The sequence below is a fragment of the Lissotriton helveticus genome, chromosome 3_1 (genome assembly GCF_964261635.1).
Source record: "Lissotriton helveticus chromosome 3_1, aLisHel1.1, whole genome shotgun sequence".
NCBI lineage: Eukaryota > Metazoa > Chordata > Amphibia > Caudata > Salamandridae > Lissotriton > Lissotriton helveticus.
The window spans coordinates 7,803,555-7,826,573 of NC_136061.1; the positions used below are offsets into that span (position 1 = coordinate 7,803,555).

The following is a 23,019-nucleotide window of genomic DNA, read 5'->3' on the forward strand; positions in this document are numbered from 1 at the left end:
TTACCAGTGACGCAGCACCAGTGACGCGGCACCAGTGCCCCCCGCAGACCTGAGGGGGCACAGTACCAGTGACGCAGCACCAGTGCTCCCCCGTGGACCTGAGAGGGGGCGCAGTACCAGTGACGCAACACCAGTCATCCCCATTGACCTGAGGGGGGGCGCATCACCAGTGACGCGGCACCAGTGCCCCCCGCAGACCTGAGGGGGAGCATTACCAGTGACGCAGCACCAGTCTCCCCCGTGTTCCTGAGGGGGGCGCAGCACCAATGACGCAGCACAAGTCCCCCAGTGGACCTGAGGGGGGGGGCACTTCACCAGTGACACAGCACCAGTCCCCCCGTGTACCTGAGGGGGTGTGCATCACTGGGTACGTAGCACCAGCCCCCCCGTGGACCTGAGGGGGGTGCATTACCAGTGACGCAGCACCAGTGCCCCCGTGGACCTAAGGGGGGGCCCATCATCAGTGATGCAACACCAGTTCCCCCCCATGGACTTGAGGGGGGAGGGGCTGGACCCTGGTCCCTCCCAGGGAGTCAGAGACTTCTGAGCTGGACCGGGGTGGAGGGTTCAGGGGAGCTGGGTGGGGGGCTGAGGAGCCCCAGTGGGGCCCTCTTACACCTCTGCCCCATGCGCGATCACACTCATTCAACTCCTTCTTGGCCAGAGCTCTATCTTTCAAGATGGTCTGATTGAGGGGAGGCAGAAATGGCCTAGCGACTCCTGGCCCACGCTCCATACTGATCTCCTGACCAAAAAATGAAACCTTTTCTACCCCACGATAACCTCAAGACAGTAATCCAATCCCTAGTTCTCTCTAAAATTGACTACGGGAACTCCAAAAGCTCACCTTGCCCCTCTAAGGGCAGTGCTGAACATGTCCGCTCGACTCGCATCGGGAGTTAAAAGATTGAACACATCACTCCAGCTCTCAACTCCATTAACTGGCTTCCCATGGAAGGGAGGTGTATTTACAAGCTGGCCTGCATCACACACAAAACCCTTCACTCTCCGGCCCCCAAATACCTGAACAACAAACTGGTAATAGCAGGTCAGTCCAGAACTCTGAGAAGCTCCAACTCACTCCTTCTTATTCCTCCGAAACTGAAAAAGAAAACCACCCAATACCGATCGTTCTCTGGCAACACTCCCGGGATATGGAACGCTCTCCCGGGAGTCCTCAGATGCAACCCCTCCTTCTCCTGTTTCAAAAGGGACCTGAAACTCCATCTCCTATACAAATACTTTCACGACCAACGTCAACTTACCAAGACTTCCATATCTGAGTTGTCTCCACTCTCTCTTGACATTCACGGACAGTGGGTGACCGGACTATGTCATTCGCACCTTTTTCTTTTCATTGCTCGCTCCCCCTCCGCTGCACTGCATACTTATTTCCCATGCTGTATTTTTTTCTGTGGTTTGCTTCCTTACTGCCGGCCTGCTATGTAATGTTAATGTCCTTTCTGCTGTTTACTGTGTGTAAGTAAAGCGCTCTGATACCTACGGGTCAAGCTAGCGCTATATAAAACTTTTTAAATAACATTTAAAAATAATAATAAAGTGTCCTGGAAAGTGAACCCTGACACCCTGGAATCCCAGAGCCTCCTGGGGACCCCCTTACATGCCTGGGGTCAAAGGGTCTCTTGTCTCCTGCTAGGGGCAAGGTGGGACACCCCCTCTGCACACCTGAGATCTCAGGCGCTCGGTCTACTGCTATCGGTGAGGTAGGACCACCCCTTCTCTCACACCTCTTCGTCCATCAGACTTCTAAGCGCTGCATGCCATAACACGATGCCCGCAGCTCAGTGATCAGCTGACATGGTGAAGCTTCTCACATTGAACCAAAACAAAGACAGCTCCTTCCAGGCACACTCTCCACACAGTGCAGCATGCTGCCCATGTAGGCAAGCGCCTTAGCACCCCGCAGTGGGGTAGGAAGCACTACATCAATGTTGCACTCCACACAACAGATAGGACTGGTTGCATAAAGAGTCACATCTATTCCAATACTTACGGGGCCGGACAGTGAGACGAGTCCCTGTCCCAAAGAGCAGCCTCTGCCCTGCCGTATTCACCCACTGGAAGTGCCCTTTACAAGAACCCTCCCAGGGAACCACGTGACCACGACACAGCGCCTTCCGCAACATCTAGGCGCTTCTCATCTGTAATGCCAGGCTTTCCTCCATATTTGCATGCAACCCATCTAACCTTGTGAACTGTGAGGAACCTTTTTGAAGAACTGGACACATTTTTTATTGGTCTGAATTTACTTTATGAATTTCTGAAATTACACAGACCTGCCCTGCTAGAGATGGATGGCGAGGGGGTGAGTGGGGGAGGGGTCATCCCTGGCCTTGAGTCATTAATGGACCTTCCAAAAACCTGTTGTACGCAAACCTTGTTTAACTCTTTACACTTCAAGCAGACTTATTTTCAATCCACGCATCGCAGGGCAGCAAGACAACTTCCTGAGCTGCGTTGGGAGACAGGGAGAGTGCCACAAAGCGCCATATCTACCAAGATAATGGCGCTCTTCGGCTCTCACCCGGCGCTGACGAACTAATGGCTGCCGAGTGCCAAAGCAGGCAACTTCACACCATAGTGCAAGGGTGTCTGTGTGACAGGCAGGGTTGCTTTTGTGCAGGAAGAGGCAACATCCTCTAGAAAACAAGCATTTACAATGCAATGGTTTTGCCTTTGTTAAAGTTAGAGCTATTGGCATTGCTCTTGACATTATTTTTATTTATGTTTTTTTTTAACATAAATAAATGGCATTGTCATTTACAATCCCACTAGCTTTATCTCTCGCAAATGACACACACAAACACACACAGAGCCCCCCACACACACAGCCACACAGAGCCCTCCACACAACCACACAGAGCCTTCCACACACACCCACACAGCACAAGCAGGCAACAGGGGCACACGGAGGCACCCTGCATAAAAATGTAAACTTGGCTGAAAACCTTCAACCACCCCCTTTTGGGAACTATATCCTGCACTCTTACAGTGCATAATCATCTCTATCCTATCTACTCATCCCACCAACCATATTCATGACCTTACACAACCCCCACTATTGATCACACCCAACGCCTATTAATCTAATCTACCACTAGGAAACAGGACCAAATGCATAAAAGTAATTCCTTGGGAGCACAATACTAATGCCAGTAACCAAAAATAAACACACCAAAGATGATGGGAGGAATGCTTGCATCCCAATCTATCGTTCCTTCTTTGCTCATCATGCCATTTCATTTTGGACTCAGCTATATGTAAATCAGTAAGAACAGTCCAGCCTGAACTGCCAGGACGGGTACTCCCCGAACTGGAAAAGAAGCAACGCAAGACCAGCTGTGCCCTGATTCGATCTGAAAAGGGACTCACTTCTTGTACAACAATGGTGGTGCAGCATCTCCTGTCTTTATACAATTAAATTCTCAATAGCCGCCTACGTGTTTACTAGTTGAAAGAGACTATGGCTCATGGTGGCAAACAAGCAGTGAAGGAGTACTAGGTGTTGTAAGACACCCTTGGTTGATCGGGTCTTGCGATTTGGGTATAACTTGGAGGATGCTGCAAATTGCAAATGAGACAAGTTGCTATTTTATGGCTCATCATCAAACATTGACCATCTTGTAAAAATATAATCATGAGAAGTTATTTCATGTTCTCTGCTCTGAATGGCCCACTCTGTCGAAGCAACATGATTGTACCTGGTACCCACTGGGATTGATTCCAGTTCGTGAAACTGAGGGTTCTGGGGTGGCTTTCAAGTATGCAAACTAGATGAGTAGGTTGTGTGACAGGAGATAGAATATGTGCAATTTATTCTTTTTAGATGCCCAACGATCAAAGTTAATGTGACCAATCAGGAGAGAGGGATTTGCAGACACAGGAGAAAATACATAGTGTGATTACGAGGGTTGTTGACGACTAGATCTGTTATCGATTGATTATTTTAAATTTTAAATATTATTGTAGGTTTTCAAGTGTATATTTATGAAGAAATGTACAGAATGTTAACTAAAATAAAGAAGTAAATAAAGCACTCCCTGTACAAGAAACCTAAATCTTGAACTATGAGTCAACTTGATTCTGTTTCATCCATATATAGATCAAATCCCTTAAGCAGACCGACCGATTTCTCCACGCTCTTCTCATCTTGGTACTCTTACCAAGTGTGCTATCTCGGAATGTGAGTATTGTGCCCATACAAATGCTGGCAGAGCAGCAGCAGGGCCCAGCAGAGCAGGGCGGGGGCAGTAGGGGCTCGCAGAGGTGTTTCCTGGGGCAGCCGCCCAGGTCCACCATGGTGCGGCTCCGAGCCCCAAGCCTCTGGTGGTGGTGCTGCTGTGCTCGGTAGCCCATTTAACTTACCGGGCACTCTGGTGGGGGCTCCTTGCGACGGCGGCAATCTCCTGGGCACTTCTCCGGTCTCCCTCTTCGGCATGGGAGACCGGCAACGTCCTCCGCTTCTCCCGGGGCTCCCTCCAGGCCACTGGAGCCCCGCGTGGACCGCCATACTTCTTCTCCTGGGCCGCCGTCCTGGCGGGGGCTCCTTGCGATGGCGGCAATCTCCTGGGCCCTTCTCCGGTCTCCCTCTTCAGCATGGGAGACCGGCAACGTCCTCCGCTTCTCCCGGGGCTCCCTCCAGGCCACGGGAGCCCCGCCATACTTCTTCTCCTCCTGGGCTGCCGTCTTCCTTCTTCCCCCGGGCTGGGGGGGGGGCGGGCACTTCCGGCCGGCCGCGCTAGGATTGGCCGGCCGGCTAGTCACTTCCGGGTCGCCGCGGGCAGCGCGGCGGCCCGTCTCTAGCTCAGGCAGGCGGGCGGCGAAGTTTCCCGATGGATGCGCCGCTCTCAGGGCGAGCCTCCGATGGTGGCGAAGCTGCGGCCAATCGCAGCGCGGCTCCAGCGATGACGTGGCGGCTCAATAACCACTCCTAGCGCGGCGGCACTGAGGGGGCTCGACCGCCTCAGCCAATGGGAGGGCAGCCTCCTTCGTTCTTGCTCTCCGCGGCCCCGGCGAGATCCTCAAGTTATTCTCGGCCCCGGGCAGCGGCGGCAATCAGGGAGGCAGCGTTTGCACCGTAGTAGGAGGCGGCCGAGCGCTCGGGGTGCCACTAGTGCCTTACCAGATTCGGGGGCGTTCCCGAGAATCGGCTTTCGGCTGACGTAGCGTGACGTCGGCAAAAGCCAAAGAATCTCGGGAACGCCCCCGAATCTGGTCCGGCATTGACGGACAGGCCCCTCGTCCAATGGCTAGGCTCCATTTATGGAGCCAGCCAATAAATGACGAGGGCCGACCCAAACCCCACTACAGTTCTCATCAGGTTTTCGCCTGCGCGAAAAAGATGCGCAGAGCGCATCTTTTCGCCAGGCAAAACCTAAACAAACCTTAAAGGTAATTGTATTATTTCTGTCCTTGCTGCAGACACAACACATGTAGAACGAGGAGGTAACAAGCCCCTTCACGCCTGCTTCAGGGGTGCAGAGCTTTTTTGACACATTCCCAGGTTTACAAGTGTTTATCAAGTGGATGCCCGTGAACGCCCATGCTCCACCGATGGAATGCCCTTCCAATGCCGGGCTACGCAAGGAAGTGCTATACACTACCGTAGCTTATGTAAATGATCATGTGCGGGCAAGAGGGGAAGGGGCAGATGCAGAGACACCCTCACCTACCGGGCTGTACCCAGAGAGACGTCCCAGCTCCAAACGTCAGCTTTCCGTAGCCTGCAGAGTCACACACTGATGCGAGCCGAAACAAATACCTTTGTGCTTGGGTCAGAGCCCAGTTAAAACCAGAACCCTGCTTCATACCACCTGCAGACCGGCTCACCTCACATGTGGGATTCAATAGAACCCCCTTTATACCATCTGGAGCCCGGCTCACCTCACGGGGGGTCAGAACCCCCTTTATACCATCTGGAGCCCTTCTCACCTCACTGGGGGGTTAGAACCCTCTTTACACCATCTGGAGCCCGGCTCACCGCACGGGGGTCAGAACCCTCTTTATACCATCTGGAGCCCGGCTCACCTCACGGGGGGTCAGAACGCTCTTTATACCATCTGGAGCCCGGCTCACCTCACGGGGGGGCAGAACCCTCTTTATACCATCTGGAGCCCGGCTCACCTCACGGGGGGGGCAGAACCCTCTTTATACCATGTGGAGCCCGGCTCACCTCACGGGGGGGGCAGAACCCTCTGTATACCATCTGGAGCCCGGCTCTCCTCACGGGGGTCAGAATCTTCTTTATACCATCTGGAGCCCAGCTCACCTCACGGGGGTCAGAATCTTCTTTATACCATCTGGAGCCTGGCTCACCTCACGGGGGGTCAGAACCCCCTTTATACCATCTGGAGCCCGGCTCACTCCATGGGGGGGTTAGAACCCACTTTATACCATCTGGAGCCCGGCTCACCTCTCATAGGGGGGTTAGAACCCCCTTTATACCATCTGGAGCCCGGCTCACCTCACGGGGGGTCAGAACCCTCTTTTTACCATCTGGAGCCCGGCTCTCCTCACGGGGGGTTAGATCACCCTTTATACCATCTGGAGCCCGGCTCACCTCACGGGGGGGGGGGGGGGTCAGAACCCTCTTTATACCATCTGGAGCCCGACTCTCCTCACGGGGGGTTAGATCACCCTTTATACCATCTGGAGCCCGACTCACCTCACGGGGGGTTAGATCACCCTTTATACCATCTGGAGACTGGCTCACCTCACGGGGGGTCAGAACCCCCTTTATACCATCTGGAGCCCGGCTCACCTCACAGGGGGTCAGAACCCCCTTTATACCATCTGGAGCCCGGCTCACCTCACGTGGGGTCAGAACCCTCTTTATACCATCTGGAGCCCGGCTCACCTCACGGGGGGTTAGATCACCGTTTATACCACCTGGAGCCCGGCTCACCTCAAGGGGGGTTCAGAATCTTCTTTATACCATCATATTCTAGAATGTTCTCTCAGCAGACACTCACACTCGGCACTAACTCTGTCCGGCCCCTGCTGTCTGCATATGACTGACTCTGCCCCAGCCCCCGGAAGACATCTCACCACCCCTGTCCCGGCCCCTTGGTGCCTTACAGATGACTGACTCTGCCCCAGCCCCCTCTGCTGGAAGTCATGGTTTGAAAGGTATTCCAACTATTTTCAGTTTGTGCACCACAAGGTTGTACATTCACTTACAGAGGGAAGGGAGTTTCCTTCTGATAAAACCAACTGCTGATTGACAGCCCTTTGAGTTCTTTCCAACTTACTTGGTTGAACTGAGAGCCTGGTGCCTGCTCCGAACACAAGCTTCTGGGCGCTGCCAGTATTCACACAGCCTCACATGCCCTTACAAAAAGAGGCACCTGAGCTGAAGGCCTGAGAGTCTGGAGACCCCAGCACAGGGAGGTCTGGAGACCCCAGCACAGGGGTCGGGGGGCACGCCCTGGCACACAGGGAGGTCTGGAGACCCCAGCACAGGGGGGGGGGGGCACGCCCTGGCACACAGGGAGGTCGGGAGACCCCAGCACAGGGGGAGCAGATGCATGGTGACAGGGACCTTTATACCCTGGTAGAGAAAGAACAATTCCTCACACACATGTGACTGGAGATACCACCACAGGGGGGGCAGGTGCAAGCACACAGGGATCTGAAGACCGCAGCATAAGTAGGTATCAGCAGAAATGTGGCTGACAGCACTCATAACAGGGTCAGCATTCAGCATCTATGAGCAGACGGGGCAGGCAGACCCCAGTATGAAAACAGAAGGAGGTGATGGACAGACCACTGAAACTTTTCAGACACTCACCCCCAGTCACAGATCTGGGTTGATGCAATCATCGTTCTTTAGCTCACTTCGCCACCTCAGTTCAGACATGGCTATATGCAAATCAGTCTTGACCCTGTGCCTCATGGGAACAGACTAGCCCAAATTATCAAGCCCGGTCTACCCTGGACCAATAAAAAGCATCCTGAGGCCAGTATGGCGAACAGCAAACACAAGGAGATGATGGACGGAGTGCTGAAAATTTTCAGACACTCACCCCCAGTCACAGATCTGGGTTGAATCCCTATGGAGACAGCGGTGCTAGCGCTCATCGGGCAAGGAGACCCCATACAAGGTCACCTGATGTCAGCAAACAGGGGATGACAGACCCCAGCACAGGGGCTAGTGTTAGCCGAGAGGGGCTGACAGACCAACAGACCTCAGCACAGGGCTAGTGTTAGCAGGCAGTGGCTGACAGACCCCAGCAAAGGGGGCTAATGTTAGCAGACAGGGGCTAACTGACCCTAGCACAGGGGGCTAGTGTTAGAAGACAGGGGCTGACAGAACTCCAGCGCAGGGGGCTAATATTAGCAGACAGGGGCTTATGGACCCAAGCACAGGGGGCTAGTGTTAGCAGACAGGGGCTGACAGACCCAGCACAGGGGGCTAGTGTAAGGAGACAGGGGCTGACAGACCCCCGCACGGGGGGCTAGTGTTAGCAGACAGGGGCTGGCAGACCCAGCACAGGGGGCTAGTGTAAGGAGACAGGGGCTGACAGACCCCCGCACAGGGGCTAGTGTTAGCAGACAGGGGCTGGCAGACCCCAGCACAGGGGCTAGTGTTAGCAGACAAGGGCTGGCAGACCCTAGCACAGGGGCAAGTGTTAGCCGAGAGGGGCTGACAGACCAACAGACCTCAGCACAGGGCTAGTGTTAGCAGGCAGTGGCTGACAGACCCCAGCAAAGGGGGCTAATGTTAGCAGACAGGGGCTGACAGACCAACAGACCCCCGCACAGGGGCTGGTGTTAGCAGGCAGGGGCTTATGGACCCAAGCACAGGGGGCTAGTGTTAGCAGACAGGGGCTGACAGACCAACAGACCCCCGCACAGGGGCTGGTGTTAGCAGGCAGGGGCTTTACAGACCCCCGCACAGGGGCTGGTGTTAGCAGGCAGGGGCTTTACAGACCCCCGCACAGGGGCTAGTGTTAGCAGACGGGGCTGACAGACCCCAGAGTGGGTCTAGAGTGATGTGTTCTCTGGAAATGTTAAGAGCGCAGGGAAGTCACTACGAGCCCGTCTGGACTGGGGCGCACAGGTACTGATGTGGTACGGTGACTCAGTTCCGATGGATTGACGTCCTGTGGTCACAGGAATAGTTCTGTTTCTAAGCAGAATCCCTTCAACATCACAAGCGCTTCTGTGAGATAGTGCTGTGAGCGGCAGCATGGTCCGGGCACTATACTTCTGAAGATCAGGATGACATTGGCATTTTACATCTTATGAGGTTGAAATAGTGAACTTAGAAGAAACACTGCAGCCTTGGAAACATGCCAATTATATAGTATTATATGCCACCTTTCATGACTTAAATGTCTCCTGAGCAAGCAAATCTTTCAAAGAATCAAAGATCCTATGGCCAGAGAGAGGGGCGATGAACCCACGGCAAGAGAGAGGAGGCATTGAACCCACGGTAAATGAGAGGGGCATTGAACCCACAGGAAGAGAGAGGGGGCATTGAACCAAAGGGAAGAGAGAGGGGGCATTGAACCCACAGGAAGAGAGAGGGGGCATTGAACCCACAGGAAGAGAGAGGGGGCATTGAACCCACAGGAAGGGAGAGGGGGCATTAAACCCACAGGAAGATAGAGGAGGCATTGAACCCACGGGAAGAGAGAGGGGGCATTGAAACCATGGGACAAGAGAGGGGGCATTGAACCCACGGGAAGAGAGAGGGGGCATTGAACCCACAGGAAGGGAGAGGGAGCATTGAACCCACGGGAAGAGAGAGGGGGCATTGAACCCACGGGAAGAGAGAGAGGGGGCATTGAACCCACGGGAAGAGAGAGAGGGGGCATTGAACCCACGGGAAGAGAGAGGGAGCATTGAACCCATGGGAAGAGAGAGGGAGCATTGAACCCACAGGAAGAGAGAGGGAGCATTGAACCCATGGGAAGAGAGAGGGGGCATTGAACCCACAGGAAGAGAGAGGGGGCATTGAACCCACAGGAAGAGAGAGGGGGCATTGAACCCACAGGAAGAGAGAGGGGGCATTGAACCCACGGGAAGAGAGAGGGGGCATTGAACCCACAGGAAGAGAGAGGGGGCATTGAACCCACAGGAAGAGAGAGGGGGCATTGAACCCATGTGAAGAGAGAGCAGGCATTGAACCCATGGGAAGAGAGGGGAGGCATTGAACCCATGGGAAGAGAGGGGAGGCATTGAACCCATGTGAAGAGAGAGGGGGCATTGAACCCACGGGAAGAGAGAGGGGGCATTGAACCCACAGGAAGAGAGAGGGGGCATTGAACCCACAGGAAGAGAGAGGGGGCATTGAACCCACAGGACGAGAGAGGGGGCATTGAACCCACGGGACGAGAGAGGGGGCATTAAAACCACGGGATGAGAGAGGGGGCATTGAACCAAAGGGACAAGAGAGGGGGCATTGAACCCACAGGAAGAGAGAGGGGGCATTGAACCCACAGGAAGAGAGAGGGGGCATTGAACCCACAGGAAGAGAGAGGGGGCATTGAACCCACGGGACGAGAGAGGGGGCATTGAACCCACAGGAAGAGAGAGAGGGGGCATTGAACCCACAGGAAGAGAGAGGGGGCATTGAACCCATGGGAAGAGAGAGGGGGCATTGAACCCACAGGAAGAGAGAGGGGTCATTGAACCAAAGGGACAAGAGAGGGGGCATTGAACCCACAGGACGAGAGAGGGGTCATTGAACCAAAGGGACAAGAGAGGGGGCATTGAACCCACAGCAAGAGAGAGGAGGCATTGAACCCACAGGACGAGAGAGGGGGCATTGAACCCACAGGAAGAGAGAGGGGTCATTGAACCAAAGGGACAAGAGAGGGGGCATTGAACCCACAGCAAGAGAGAGGAGGCATTGAACCCACAGGACGAGAGAGGGGGCATTGAACCCACAGGAAGAGAGAGGGGGCATTGAACCCACAGGAAGAGAGAGGGGTCATTGAACCAAAGGGACAAGAGAGGGGGCATTGAACCCACAGCAAGAGAGAGGAGGCATTGAACCCACAGGACGAGAGAGGGGGCATTGAACCCACAGGAAGAGAGAGGGGTCATTGAACCAAAGGGACAAGAGAGGGGGCATTGAACCCACAGCAAGAGAGAGGAGGCATTGAACCCACAGGAAGAGAGAGGGGGCATTGAACCCACAGGAAGAGAGAGGGGTCATTGAACCAAAGGGACAAGAGAGGGGGCATTGAACCCACAGCAAGAGAGAGGAGGCATTGAACCCACAGGACGAGAGAGGGGGCATTGAACCCACAGGAAGAGAGAGGGGGCATTGAACCCACAGGAAGAGAGAGGGCATTGAACCCACAGGAAGAGAGAGGGGGCATTGAACCCACAGGAAGAGAGAGGAGGCATTGAACCCACAGGACGAGAGAGGGGGCATTGAACCCACAGGAAGAGAGAGGGGGCATTGAACCCACAGGAAGAGAGAGGAGGCATTGAACCCACAGGACGAGAGAGGGGGCATTGAACCCACAGGAAGAGAGAGGGGGCATTGAACCCACAGGAAGAGAGAGGGGGCATTGAACCCATGGGACGAGAGAGGGGGCATGGAACCCACAGGAAGAGAGAGGGGGCATGGAACCCATGGGACGAGAGAGGGGGCATGGAACCCACAGGAAGAGAGAGGGGGCATTGAACCCATGGGACGAGAGAGGGGGCATGGAACCCACAGGAAGAGAGAGGGGGCATTGAACCCACAGGAAGAGAGAGGGGGCATTGAACCCACAGGAAGAGAGAGGGGGCATTGAACCCACAGGAAGAGAGAGGGGGCATTGAACCCACAGGAAGAGAGAGGGGGCATTGAACCCATGGGACGAGAGAGGGGGCATGGAACCCACAGGAAGAGAGAGGGGGCATGGAACCCATGGGACGAGAGAGGGGGCATGGAACCCACAGGAAGAGAGAGGTGGCATGGAACCCACACAGATCCAGGGTGATCCACTCACCTGGGCGGACGTAGAGCGCTGTGCCTCCCCCAAAAAGCACCTGGTTGGTTCCGTACTGACACAGTGAGAGAGGCCTTTACAATAAAGAGGCCTCGTTACTGTGTGTTTCCTGGGACAGACTCCACAGAGTTTCTGACAAGAGCGAGAAGGCAAGAGAGAGAGTGAGAGAAAGAGAGAGACAGAGTGACAGCGAGAAAGAAAGACAGACAGACTGAGAGAGAGAGAGAGAGTAAGAGAGAGTAAGAGAGAGACAGAGTGACAGTGAGTGAGAGACAGAGACAGAGACAGAGACAGAGGCAGAGGGAGACACACAGAGACAGAGAGAGAGAAAGAGAAAGTGAGAGTGAGTGAAAGTGAGAGACAGTCTGAGTGTCAGAGAAAAAGAGTGAGAGTGAGAGAGAGAGAGGGGGACAAAGATAGAGTGAGAGACACAGACAGAGAGAGAGAGAGAGAGAGCGAGAGAGAAATTAAGAGAGTAAGAGAGAGTGATAGAGGGTGTTAAAGAGAGAGAGAGAGAGAGATCGTGAGAGAGTTTGAGAGAGTGTGTCAGAGAGAGAGTTAGAGAGAGTGTCTGAGCGTCTGAGAGAGTGTGTCAAAGAGAGAGAGAGAGTGAGAGATGGTGGGACACCTTCCTGCTCATAAACAATCTTACCCTGCACGCAGACACACTTGCACTATGGTGCAAGGGTGCCTGCATTTATGCTAAGTTGCTACACTTAGCTCCATCACAGGGGGAAACACAAGGCTGCACCATATCGTCGTAAGTTAGGTGCACCTTGCATTTCCAAAGTAGCGGAGCGTGTTGTTAAGTCAAAGAGGCTAACACCACACTTTGTCATTTCATCGTACATATGGCCCAGTATGTATTTAGTTAGAAGAGTTTAAGCAGGGAAGACATGCGAGGGAGAACACCTTTTGCTATTATTTTTTTTGCAACTTTATTAAACTTTACAGTCCAATAAAACATAATATAGACACCAGAATCATACTAAATTTACAAATTAACAGTACACATAAATATTGTACACTTACAAGCAGAGCTCAGTACTCTTTAAAACCATCTCAGCCAGAGCTCCTGTCTTGTACAAAAAAATTTGCAGCATCAACTGCTCTAACCAGGTTCTTACTAAACAAAGAACATGAAAAGATTGTGTCAGGAAGTAAACATATAGGACTAGAGTGTAAAATAAGCTTTAATGTAAAAACAATTCTGATCGTCCTGTCACATTTGTTGAAATGGGGAGAGGCTCTCTGCCTTTGTCCAATGAACTATGACAGACGGCCACAACCTACAGAAGCGATCAGTCTGTGGCATACACAGGCACACACAGGATATGTAGGATTAATCAGATCTGACGATATGCAATATGATGTCACCAGAAATAGCATTATTGCCATTGTAAAGGAGCCAACTTGCGACATCCACTCTGCATTTATAATGATGTGTAGACTGGGACTGGGTCACCTGCCTGGCAGTGCCGTCGCCCCAGCAACAGAGCTGCCCCTTAGTGATTTCTAGGCTAATCCGGGTCGCCTACATGGTGGTACCCTTAGTTTCACCCACAAAGCTGCCCCTAAGTGATGTCTTCCAGCTTACACCAGATTCAGCTGTCTGCGCATCCTCTGTAAGACCTTCGAATGGATCCCCCACAACTGCAGAAGGACCGTCACCCACATGCTCATAACCAGCAGACTGGACTATGGCAATTCCATATACGCCGGAACGAACAGAACTCTACTACACAAACTCCAAACCAACCAGAGCACCGCAGCCAGACTCGTCCTCGGGACATGGCGCCATGAACACATGACCAAGCACTTACGAGACCTCCACTGGCTCCCCATCGAGAAGAGAGTAACTTTCAGACTCCTCACCCATGACTACAAATCCCACCACAGCATTGATCCCAAATACCTCAATGAGAGAGTATCCTTCCATGCACCCAGGAGAAATCTCCACTCTGCCATCCTCGCCCTGGCAGAGGTCCCCCGCATCCACAGAAACAGAACAGACAGGAGAGCTTTCTGCCACATCATGGCCAAGACCTGGAACGAGCTCCCGGTGAACATCAGACACGCCACGACCCTGCACACTTTCAGGAAGGAACTAAAGACCTTGCTTTTTGACTGAACCGGAGCTGCAGCCCTCACCCCCTTAGCACCTTGAGACCCTCACGAGTGAGTAGCGCTCTTTATAAGCCCCCTGATTGATTGTTTGATTGATGTCTACACTTATCTGGGTCACCTAACTTGGGTACCAATAGCTACACCGATGCAGCTGCCACTGAACAATGTGTTGACTATCTGCGGCAAACAACAAGGGGCCCAAAGGGGATTTGGACTGGGTACAGGCTGCCCCCTACTCACTATACTCCTCAAAAGACTGTGCCTGCCCTTACAACAAGGTGGACTATCCCTTCTCTTGGATATTTCAATCAGTCTCAGTAGTGGGTATATCTTACTCCTACTACCAGTTTCAGTGTCTCATGTAACTCTTTATTTGGATATTCATATCTAAAACCACGTGTGTGTGTGCAAACTAATTCCTTGTGCTGTGCTGCTCTCTTACTCTACCCTTCTCTGGTAAAAAAGGGGAGGGGAGGTTGGCAACGCCTCACGGGAGCAACTGGTACTCGCTTGACTCCCCGCTATATCATCATCAGCAGTTGCCAACCTTGAAAATAAAGGGGATAAAACTGTGCACAAAAAGAAACTCAGTGTAGTTATGTGAGTGACCCACCTAAGTGATAGGGCTTGACCTCCAGGTTATGAGTTATAGGACCTATTCAGTTAAAAAGAACTGGGCTCCACTAGCACTTTCCACTTTATTCTTTGACGTGATATAGCGGGGAGTCAAGCGAGTACCAGTTTGACACATCCCCCCTTGGTGGTTGCTCCCGTGAGGCGTTGCCAACCTCCCCTCCCCTTTTTTACCAGAGAAGGGTAGAGTAAGAGAGCAGCACAGCACAAGGAATTAGTTTGCACACACACACGTGGTTTTAGATATGAATATCCAAAGAAAGAGTTACATGAGACATTGAAACTGGTAGTAGTAAGATATACCCACTACTGAGACTGATTGAAATATCCAAGAGAAGGGATAGTTCACCTTGTTGTAAGGGCAGGCACAGTGTTTTGTTGACTATCTGCGGGTCACCTACCTACAAGGTAAAATAGGTGCCACTAAATGATGTCCACTCTAAGCCATTTCACCTACCTGGCAGGACTCTTAGCTTGGTTCCTCCTCCAAAAAGGATCTACCTATTTCCAGTGTCCCACAGTGTTTAGCTCTATAACAATTACTCATGTGTCTACAAGATGGCACACCTCACCATACTTGTACAGTTGAAATGAATGTGACATCTGTCACAGCAAAAGATGAAAGAGATGCTACCAACAAGTAGGTCAGTATTCAAGCCTGAACTACTTTTGGGTCTCATGTTGTAAAAACTGAAATAATTCTGTGCATCTGCTGGGAGCATGTGCATGACAAACCCCACACTGCACCTCAGGGTGTGTGTATGACAAACTCCACACTGCAACTCAGGTTGTGTATTTGACAAACTCCACACTGCACCTCAGGTTGTGGGTATGGCAACCTCCACAATGCGTCTCAAGGTGTGTGCATGACAAACTTCAAACTGCACCTGAGAGTGTGTTCTTGACAAACTCCACACTGCACCTCAAGGTGTGTGTATGAGAAACTCCACACTGCACCTCAGGGTGTGTGCATGACAAACCCCACACTGCACCTCAGGGTGTGTGCATGACAAACTCCACACTGCACCTGAGAGCATGTGCATGACAAACTTGAAACTGCACCTGAGAGTGTGTTCTTGACAAACTCCACACTGCACCTCAAGGTGTGTGCAAGACAAACTCCACACTGCACCTCAGGGTGTGTGCATGACAAACCCCACACTGCACCTCACTGTGTGTACATGACAAACTCCACACTGCACTTGAGAGCATGTGCATGACAAACTCCACACTGCACCTCAGGGTGTGTGCATGACAAACTCCACACTACACCTGAGAGTGTGTGCATGGCAAACTCCACACTGCACCTGAGAGCATGTTCATGACAAACTCCACACTGCACCTCAGGGTGTGTGCATGACAAACTCCACACTGCACCTCAGGGTGTGTGCATGACAAACCCCACACTGCACCTCAGGGTGTGTGCATGACAAACTCCACACTGCACCTGAGAGCATGTGCACGACAAACTTGAAACTGCACCTGAAAGTGTGTTCTTGACAAACTCCACACTGCACCTCAAGGTGTGTGCAAGACAAACTCCACACTGCACCTCAGGGTGTGTGCATGACAAACCCCACACTGCACCTCACTGTGTGTACATGACAAACTCCACACTGCACCTGAGAGCATGTGCATAACAAACTCCACACTGCACCTCAGGGTGTGTGCATGACAAACTCCACACTACACCTGAGAGTGTGTGCATGGCAAACTCCACACTGCACCTCAGGGTGTGTGCATGACAAACTCCACACTGCACCTCATGGTGTGTGTATGGAAAAACTCCACACTGCACCTCATGGTGTGTGCATGACAACCTCCACAGTGCACCTAAGAGTGTGTGCATGACAAACTCTACACTGCACCTCAGGTTGAGTGCATGACAATCTCAACATCCCACCTGAGAGTATGTTCATGACAAACTCAAAATTGCATCTCAGAGTCTGTGCATGACAAACTCCACAGTGCACTTGAGAGTGTGTGCTTATAAAACTCCACATTGCACCTGACAGTTTGTACACGACAAACTCCACACTGCACCTCAGGGTGTGTGCATGACAAACTTCAAACTGCACCTGAGAGTGTGTTCTTGACAAACTCCACACTGCACCTGAAAGCATGTGAATGACAAATTCTACACTGCCCCTCAGGGTATGTGCATGACAAATTCCACACTTCATCTCAGGGTATGTGCTTGACAAACTCCACACTGCACCTCAGGGTGTGTGCATGACAAACTCCACACTTCACCTGAGAGCATGTGCATGACAAGCTCCAAACTGCACCTCAGGGTGTGTGCATGACAAACTTCAAACGGCACCTGAGAGTGTGTGCTTGACAAACTCAACACTGCACCTGACAGTGTGTACATGGCACACTCCACAGTTCACCTGAGAGTGTGTGCATGACAAACTCCAAACTGCACCTCGGGGTTCGTGCTTGACAAACTCCACACTGCACCTGACAGCCTGTGCATGACAAACTCCACAATTTGCCTCAGGGTGTGTGCTTGACAAACTCCACACTGCACCTCAGGGTGTGTGCATGAACAACTCCACATTGCACCACAGGGTGTGTGCATGACAAACTCCACACTGCACCTCAGGGTGTGTGCATGACGAACTCAACACTGCACCTCAGAGTGTGTGATTGACAAACTCGACACTGCACCTAAGCGAGTGTGCATGACAAACTCCACACTGCACCTCAGGGTGTGTGCATGGCAAACTCCACACTGCACCTTGGGTTGTGAGCATGTCAAACTCCACAATGCACCTCAGGGTGTGTGCATCACAAACAATACACCACACCCGAGAGTGTGCACATGGCAAACTCCACACTACACCTGAGAGTATGTGCATGACAAGCTCCACACTGCACCTCAGGGTGTGTGAATGAAAAACTCAACACTGCACATCAGAATATGTGCATGGCAAACTCTACACTGCACCCCAAAGTGTGTACATGACAAACTCCTCATTGCACATGAGAGTGTGTACATGACAATCTCTACACTGCACCTGAGAGTGTGTACATGACAAACTCCACACTGCACCTCCAGGTGTGTGCGTGACAAACTCTACACTGTACATGAAAGTGTGTGCTTGACAAACTCCACACTGTACCTGAAAGTTGTGCTTGACAAACTCCACACTGTACCTCATGGTGCGTAGATGACAAACTTCAAACTGCACCTGAGAGTGTGTGCTTGACAAACTCCACACTGCACCTCCAGATGTGTGCATGACAAACTTCATACTACACCTGAGAGTGTGTGCATGACAAACTCCACACTGCACCTCAGAGTGTGTGCATGGCAAACTCCACACTGCACCTGAGAGTGTGTACATTACACACTCAACAGTACACCTAAGAGTGTGTGTATGACACGCTCTACACTTCGCATCAGGGTGTGTGCATTGTAAACTCCACACTGCACCTCAGGGAGTGTGCATGACAAATTCCTCACTCCCCCTCAGAGTGTGTGCATGGCAAACTACACACTGCACCTCAGGATGTGTGCATGAAAAACTCTACACTGCACCTCAGGGTATGTGTATGACAAACTCGACACTGCACCTCAGAGTGCGTCCATGAAAACTCCATACTACACATCAGGGTGTCTGCATATCAAACTCCACACTGCACCTCAGGGTGTGTGCATGGCAAACTTGAAACTGCACCTGGGAGTGTGTGCTTGACAAACTCCACACTGCACCTCCAGGTGTGTGCATGACAAACTCCACATTGCACCTCAGAGTGTGTGCATGGCAAACTCTACACTGCACCTCAGAGTGTTTACATGACACACTCCATAGTACACCTGAGAGTGTGTGCATGACAAGCTCCACACTTTGCCTCAGGGTGTGAACATGGTAAACTCCACACTACACCTCAGGGTGTGTGCATGAAAAACCCCACACTGCACCCTAGGATGTGTGTAAGAAAAACTCCACACTGCACCTCAGGGTGTGTGCACCTCAGGTTGTTTTCATGACAAACTTAACACTGCACCTCAGAATGTGTTCATGAAAAACTCTACACTACACCTCAGGGTGTCTGCATATCAAATTCCACACTGCACCTCAGGGTGTTTGCATGACAAACTCCACACTGGACATGAGAGTGTGTGCTTGACAAACGCCACACTTTACCTCAAGGTGTGTGCATGACAAACTCCACACTGCACCTGAGAGTGTGTGCATGACAAACTCCACAGTACACCTGAGAGTGTGTGCTTGACAAGCTCCACACTTCGCCTCAGGGTGTGCACATGGTAAACTCCACACTGCACTTCAGGGTGTGTGCATGACAAACTCCTCACTGCCCCTCAGAGTGTGTGCATGGCAAACTACACACTGCACCTCAGGGTGTGTGCATCAAAAACTCCACACTACATTTCAGGGTGTCTGCATATCAAACACCACACTGCACCTCAGGGTGTGTTGATGACAAACTTCAAACTGCACCTGAAAGTGTGTGCTTGACAAACTCCACACTGCACCTCCAGGTGTGTGCATGACAAACTCCACACTGCACCTGAGAGTGTGTGCATGACAAACTCCACAGTGCACCTGAGAGAGTGTGCATGACAAACTGCACACTGCACCTCAGAATGTGTTCTTGACAAACTCCAGACTGCACCTCCAGGTGTGTGCATGACAAACTCCACACTACACCTCAGAATGTGTGATTGACAAACTCCACACTGCACCTGAGAGTGTGTGCATGACAAACTCCACACTGCTCCACAGGGTGTGTGCATGACAAACTCCACACTGCACCTCAGGATGTGTGCATAACAAACTCCACTCTTCACCTCAGGGCGTGTGCATGACAAACTCCACACTGCGCCTCAGAGTGTGTGCATGGCAAACTACACACTGCACCTCAGGGTGTGTGCATTAAAAACTCCTTACTGCACCTCAGGGTGTCTGCATATAAACCTCCACACTGCACCTGAGAGTGTGTTGTAGTACTAGAGTGATGACCTATGAGCATCATTATTTTAACTGACTTTTGTGTGTTATTTTATCTGAGCCTGAATGTAAAACGTCCTACATATGCCTGTTTCTCTTAAAAGTGTATTTCTTGTACTCTTGCTGTCTTTCAGCGGGAGCTGTCAAGGAGTAGGACAGCCTTGCCAAGAACAGAACGTGTGGGATGTGCATTTGAAAGCATGAGAGAGGGAGAGAGGTGTGGAATATACATTTTGATCTTGAAGTGCAGTGATGCATCAATATGTGCGGTGTTGTACATTGAGAGATGAAGTATGTAATGCTATAAGACATTGAGAGATGAAGTATGTGAATCTATAAGCAGTGTGTTCACAAATGTGCATTGTGCTGTACATTGGTAGAATTATGAAGTTCTTACTATTGGCTTTGACATGGCCTCATGTCATCCTGAATTCTTACTGTGCCTGCTTGAGCTTTATCTGTGTGCACAGCAGCGCTTGCAAGTTGTGTGGGTTAATCACATGCAAGGTCTTTTTGTTTTTGTGAAATATTGGTTAATGTACTTTCGTGAGCTTCATCAAGATAAAGGCTGAAACAAGCGAGAGAACGTGAGAACTCCTTCCTGCCATGGAATGCTTGCCTGTAAGCTGGCCAGTTTCAGGAGAGTTCCTGGCATGGAGGGACAACTTTCAAACGTTCTAGTATGTGTTTTGTGATTATAAAGCTGAACGTTGTTGACTTAGAAACCAGGAGTTTGGAATCAGAACGGGGTAGGACTTGTCTACTTTGGAGCATGGAACCCTGGTTGCTGAGCTCTTGACCACAGCTGTTTGATTCCCCCAGACAGGAGTGCGCTAAGATGCAGTGTATGCACCAGGTGAAGTACTAAGTTTTGACTAGTGCAATTGTGATGTGGGGTTCCAGTGGCTGTGGTCATTTGAGGTGCTTGAGCTTTGATTATTCCCATTGTGATGTTTGGCCAGTGGCTTTGATCAGAGGTGTTTTCTTTGTGATATGTGAGTGAGTTGAGGTGCACATCCAAAGTAATCATTCAATGTATATATCTTTCTGATCTCTTGCAGGACGTCCAGTATATTTGCTTGAGTCATATCTCATACGATTTGCTGCTTGTTTATTCATCAGTATTATTCATGCATGTAGCTGTTATATTTACCAAGGGTGTTAGTATTGCTTGCATATAAACATATCTCTCTATATATTTCAATGTTGTGCATTTGGCATCAGGGAAAGCTTTTCTGCTAGAGAGCATTGTGTAAAATAAAACCCCAAGCCTTATTCTAAAAAAGAGAGTCATTGCATTTTGTAAAATAAAAACCTTTTCTGAAGGTGTTGTTTATTTTGTGTTATGTGTCCTGCTTTGCTAAGTGTTGAGCCATCATGCGGGAGCTATATTATCTGAGAGGCTAAAGCAAAACATTTGGCGTCACTTGCCAGGATTCAAAACAAGTTCATTTTTAAAATGGGAAAATGCTCTCTAAAAAGCATATGTTTTCAGTTGCAGAGTCCCAGATGCCAACTGAGTTATTTGAGAGGGAGATTGCCTCTCTTAAAGAGGGAAATCACTTTGGTATTTCAGACAGAAATAGTGGTGTCACTTTGAATGTATTGTTTAGCATGTATCAAAAGAATTAATATTTGGAAAAAGAACATAGGGCCATATGTAGGTAATCTCTATTTACCGATTCTTAAATACCAAATGTTACCGATTCGGTATTTAAGAATCGGTAAATAGTATGTAGGTAATAATTCAGTAAATTTTACCAAATCGGTAATATTCAATATTTAAGAATCAGTATTTACCAATTCGGTAATTCCCATTCATTCCTATGGTCCTGGGGGCCCATAGGAATGAATGGGAAGCCATTCACCATTAACGATTTGGTAAATACCGAATCGGAAATAGGGCGAACATATTCAAGGGTGGCAGGGTGTCACAATGACACGCTGTTGCACCCCTGAATCGTGCATTTGTGCACATGTGGCACACATACATGCCCTGAGGGCATGTATGTCTGCCACATGGCACTTTTAGAAAAGCATAACATTGCTTTTCTATCAAAAGGTTTTTGATATTTACCACCAACTTGGTGGTAAATAACGAATCCTTAAATGAAAAAGGCACTCACTTGAGTGCTCCCTACATAGGATTTTTAGGATTCTGTAATTTACCAATTCGGTATTTTAAGGAATCGGTAATTTACCAAATCCTTAAACTACCGAATCGGTAAATTACCGAATTCTAAAATCAAGACACCTTTATTAGAAAAAGCTTAATACCGGTCGGTAACTGCAAATGTACCAATTTTTGGCCATTACCGACCGGTATTAAGCTACCTACATATGGCCCATAGTGAGCTGAGACATGAGTTGGCTAACGCTCAGTTTGAAAACAAGTCTTTGAAAAAAGAGTTAAACATGTACCAAGCTCCGAAGCTGTTTGTTTTGCCAGGCTGTTCAGATAGCCAGAATGAATCATATGTGAAAAATGTGTACTTAGAGATGTTGCATTATGCGCCAACCTCATAAGTATAAATCACATTAGGCAATAAACAGCGCCAGCATAAACACAGTATGCAATAACCTCATAAGCATAAATCATGGTGCATAAAACACATTTATCATAGGTACTACATAAATCACATGAGGGCCTGGTGCCCTACCAACCTAACACTGACCCCCTGGCCAACTGGCCTTCTCTCTGGGGCTCGAATGCTATATGTCTGAAATGTCAGGGCTTGGCTGCCAATGCAGCAACATCAAAGGGCGCAATGCGCTGGGGCAGGGCAGGAGTGCACCTCACTCCTTTCTCAGAAAAGCAATCAAAATTGCCCCCACAGAAATAATGGCACTGGTACTCCTGTGCCGCCAGAGCCCCCACTTGGACTTGACCTACAAATGTGCCCACCTTGGCAGCTGCTCGTGGTGGTGTGGTGCAGCTGTGAACAAGGCCTGGCACCACTGTGCAGCCTGAGCCCCACTCTGGGGCTCTTGCACTCTGCCCGCACTGGTGTGGTGCAGCTTTGAAGGAAATGTGCTCTGGGGCACTGCTCTGGGGCTCTTTCAACAAAATTGTCCCCAACGTTCTAGCGGCCTGCTTTCCTGTGGGTCCGCTCAGAAACCCCTGGCACTGACAATGTGCCTTGAAAGGGGCTCCGATGCGGGGAGAAAATTCGAAGCCACTACAATCCGAGGCAGCTGCTACTGCGGGGGAGCAAAGCTGCTCCTCCTCCCACCGCTCCCTCAGCTCTCCACCAGGGGCAGGCACCAGCAGTGTGCCCTGCAGGTCCTCCGCTACTCGGACC

At 50.8% G+C, this 23,019-nt stretch overlaps 1 protein-coding gene across 1 annotated transcript in view; it reads right to left on the reverse strand.

Annotated features, from left to right (window-relative positions):
- The window catches only part of LOC144825364 (uncharacterized), a 158,065-nt gene extending 140,163 nt beyond the window's left edge, over positions 1 to 17,902 (reverse strand). Inside the window, exons 1-2 of the mRNA XM_078684151.1 lie at positions 17,794 to 17,902; positions 7,272 to 7,340 (exon numbers count right to left, since the gene is read on the reverse strand). Coding sequence (XP_078540277.1) covers positions 7,272 to 7,340; positions 17,794 to 17,902 — 178 coding nt within the window. The remainder of the gene's footprint in view (positions 1 to 7,271; positions 7,341 to 17,793) is intronic.
- Between the last annotated feature and the right edge of the window lie 5,117 nt (positions 17,903 to 23,019).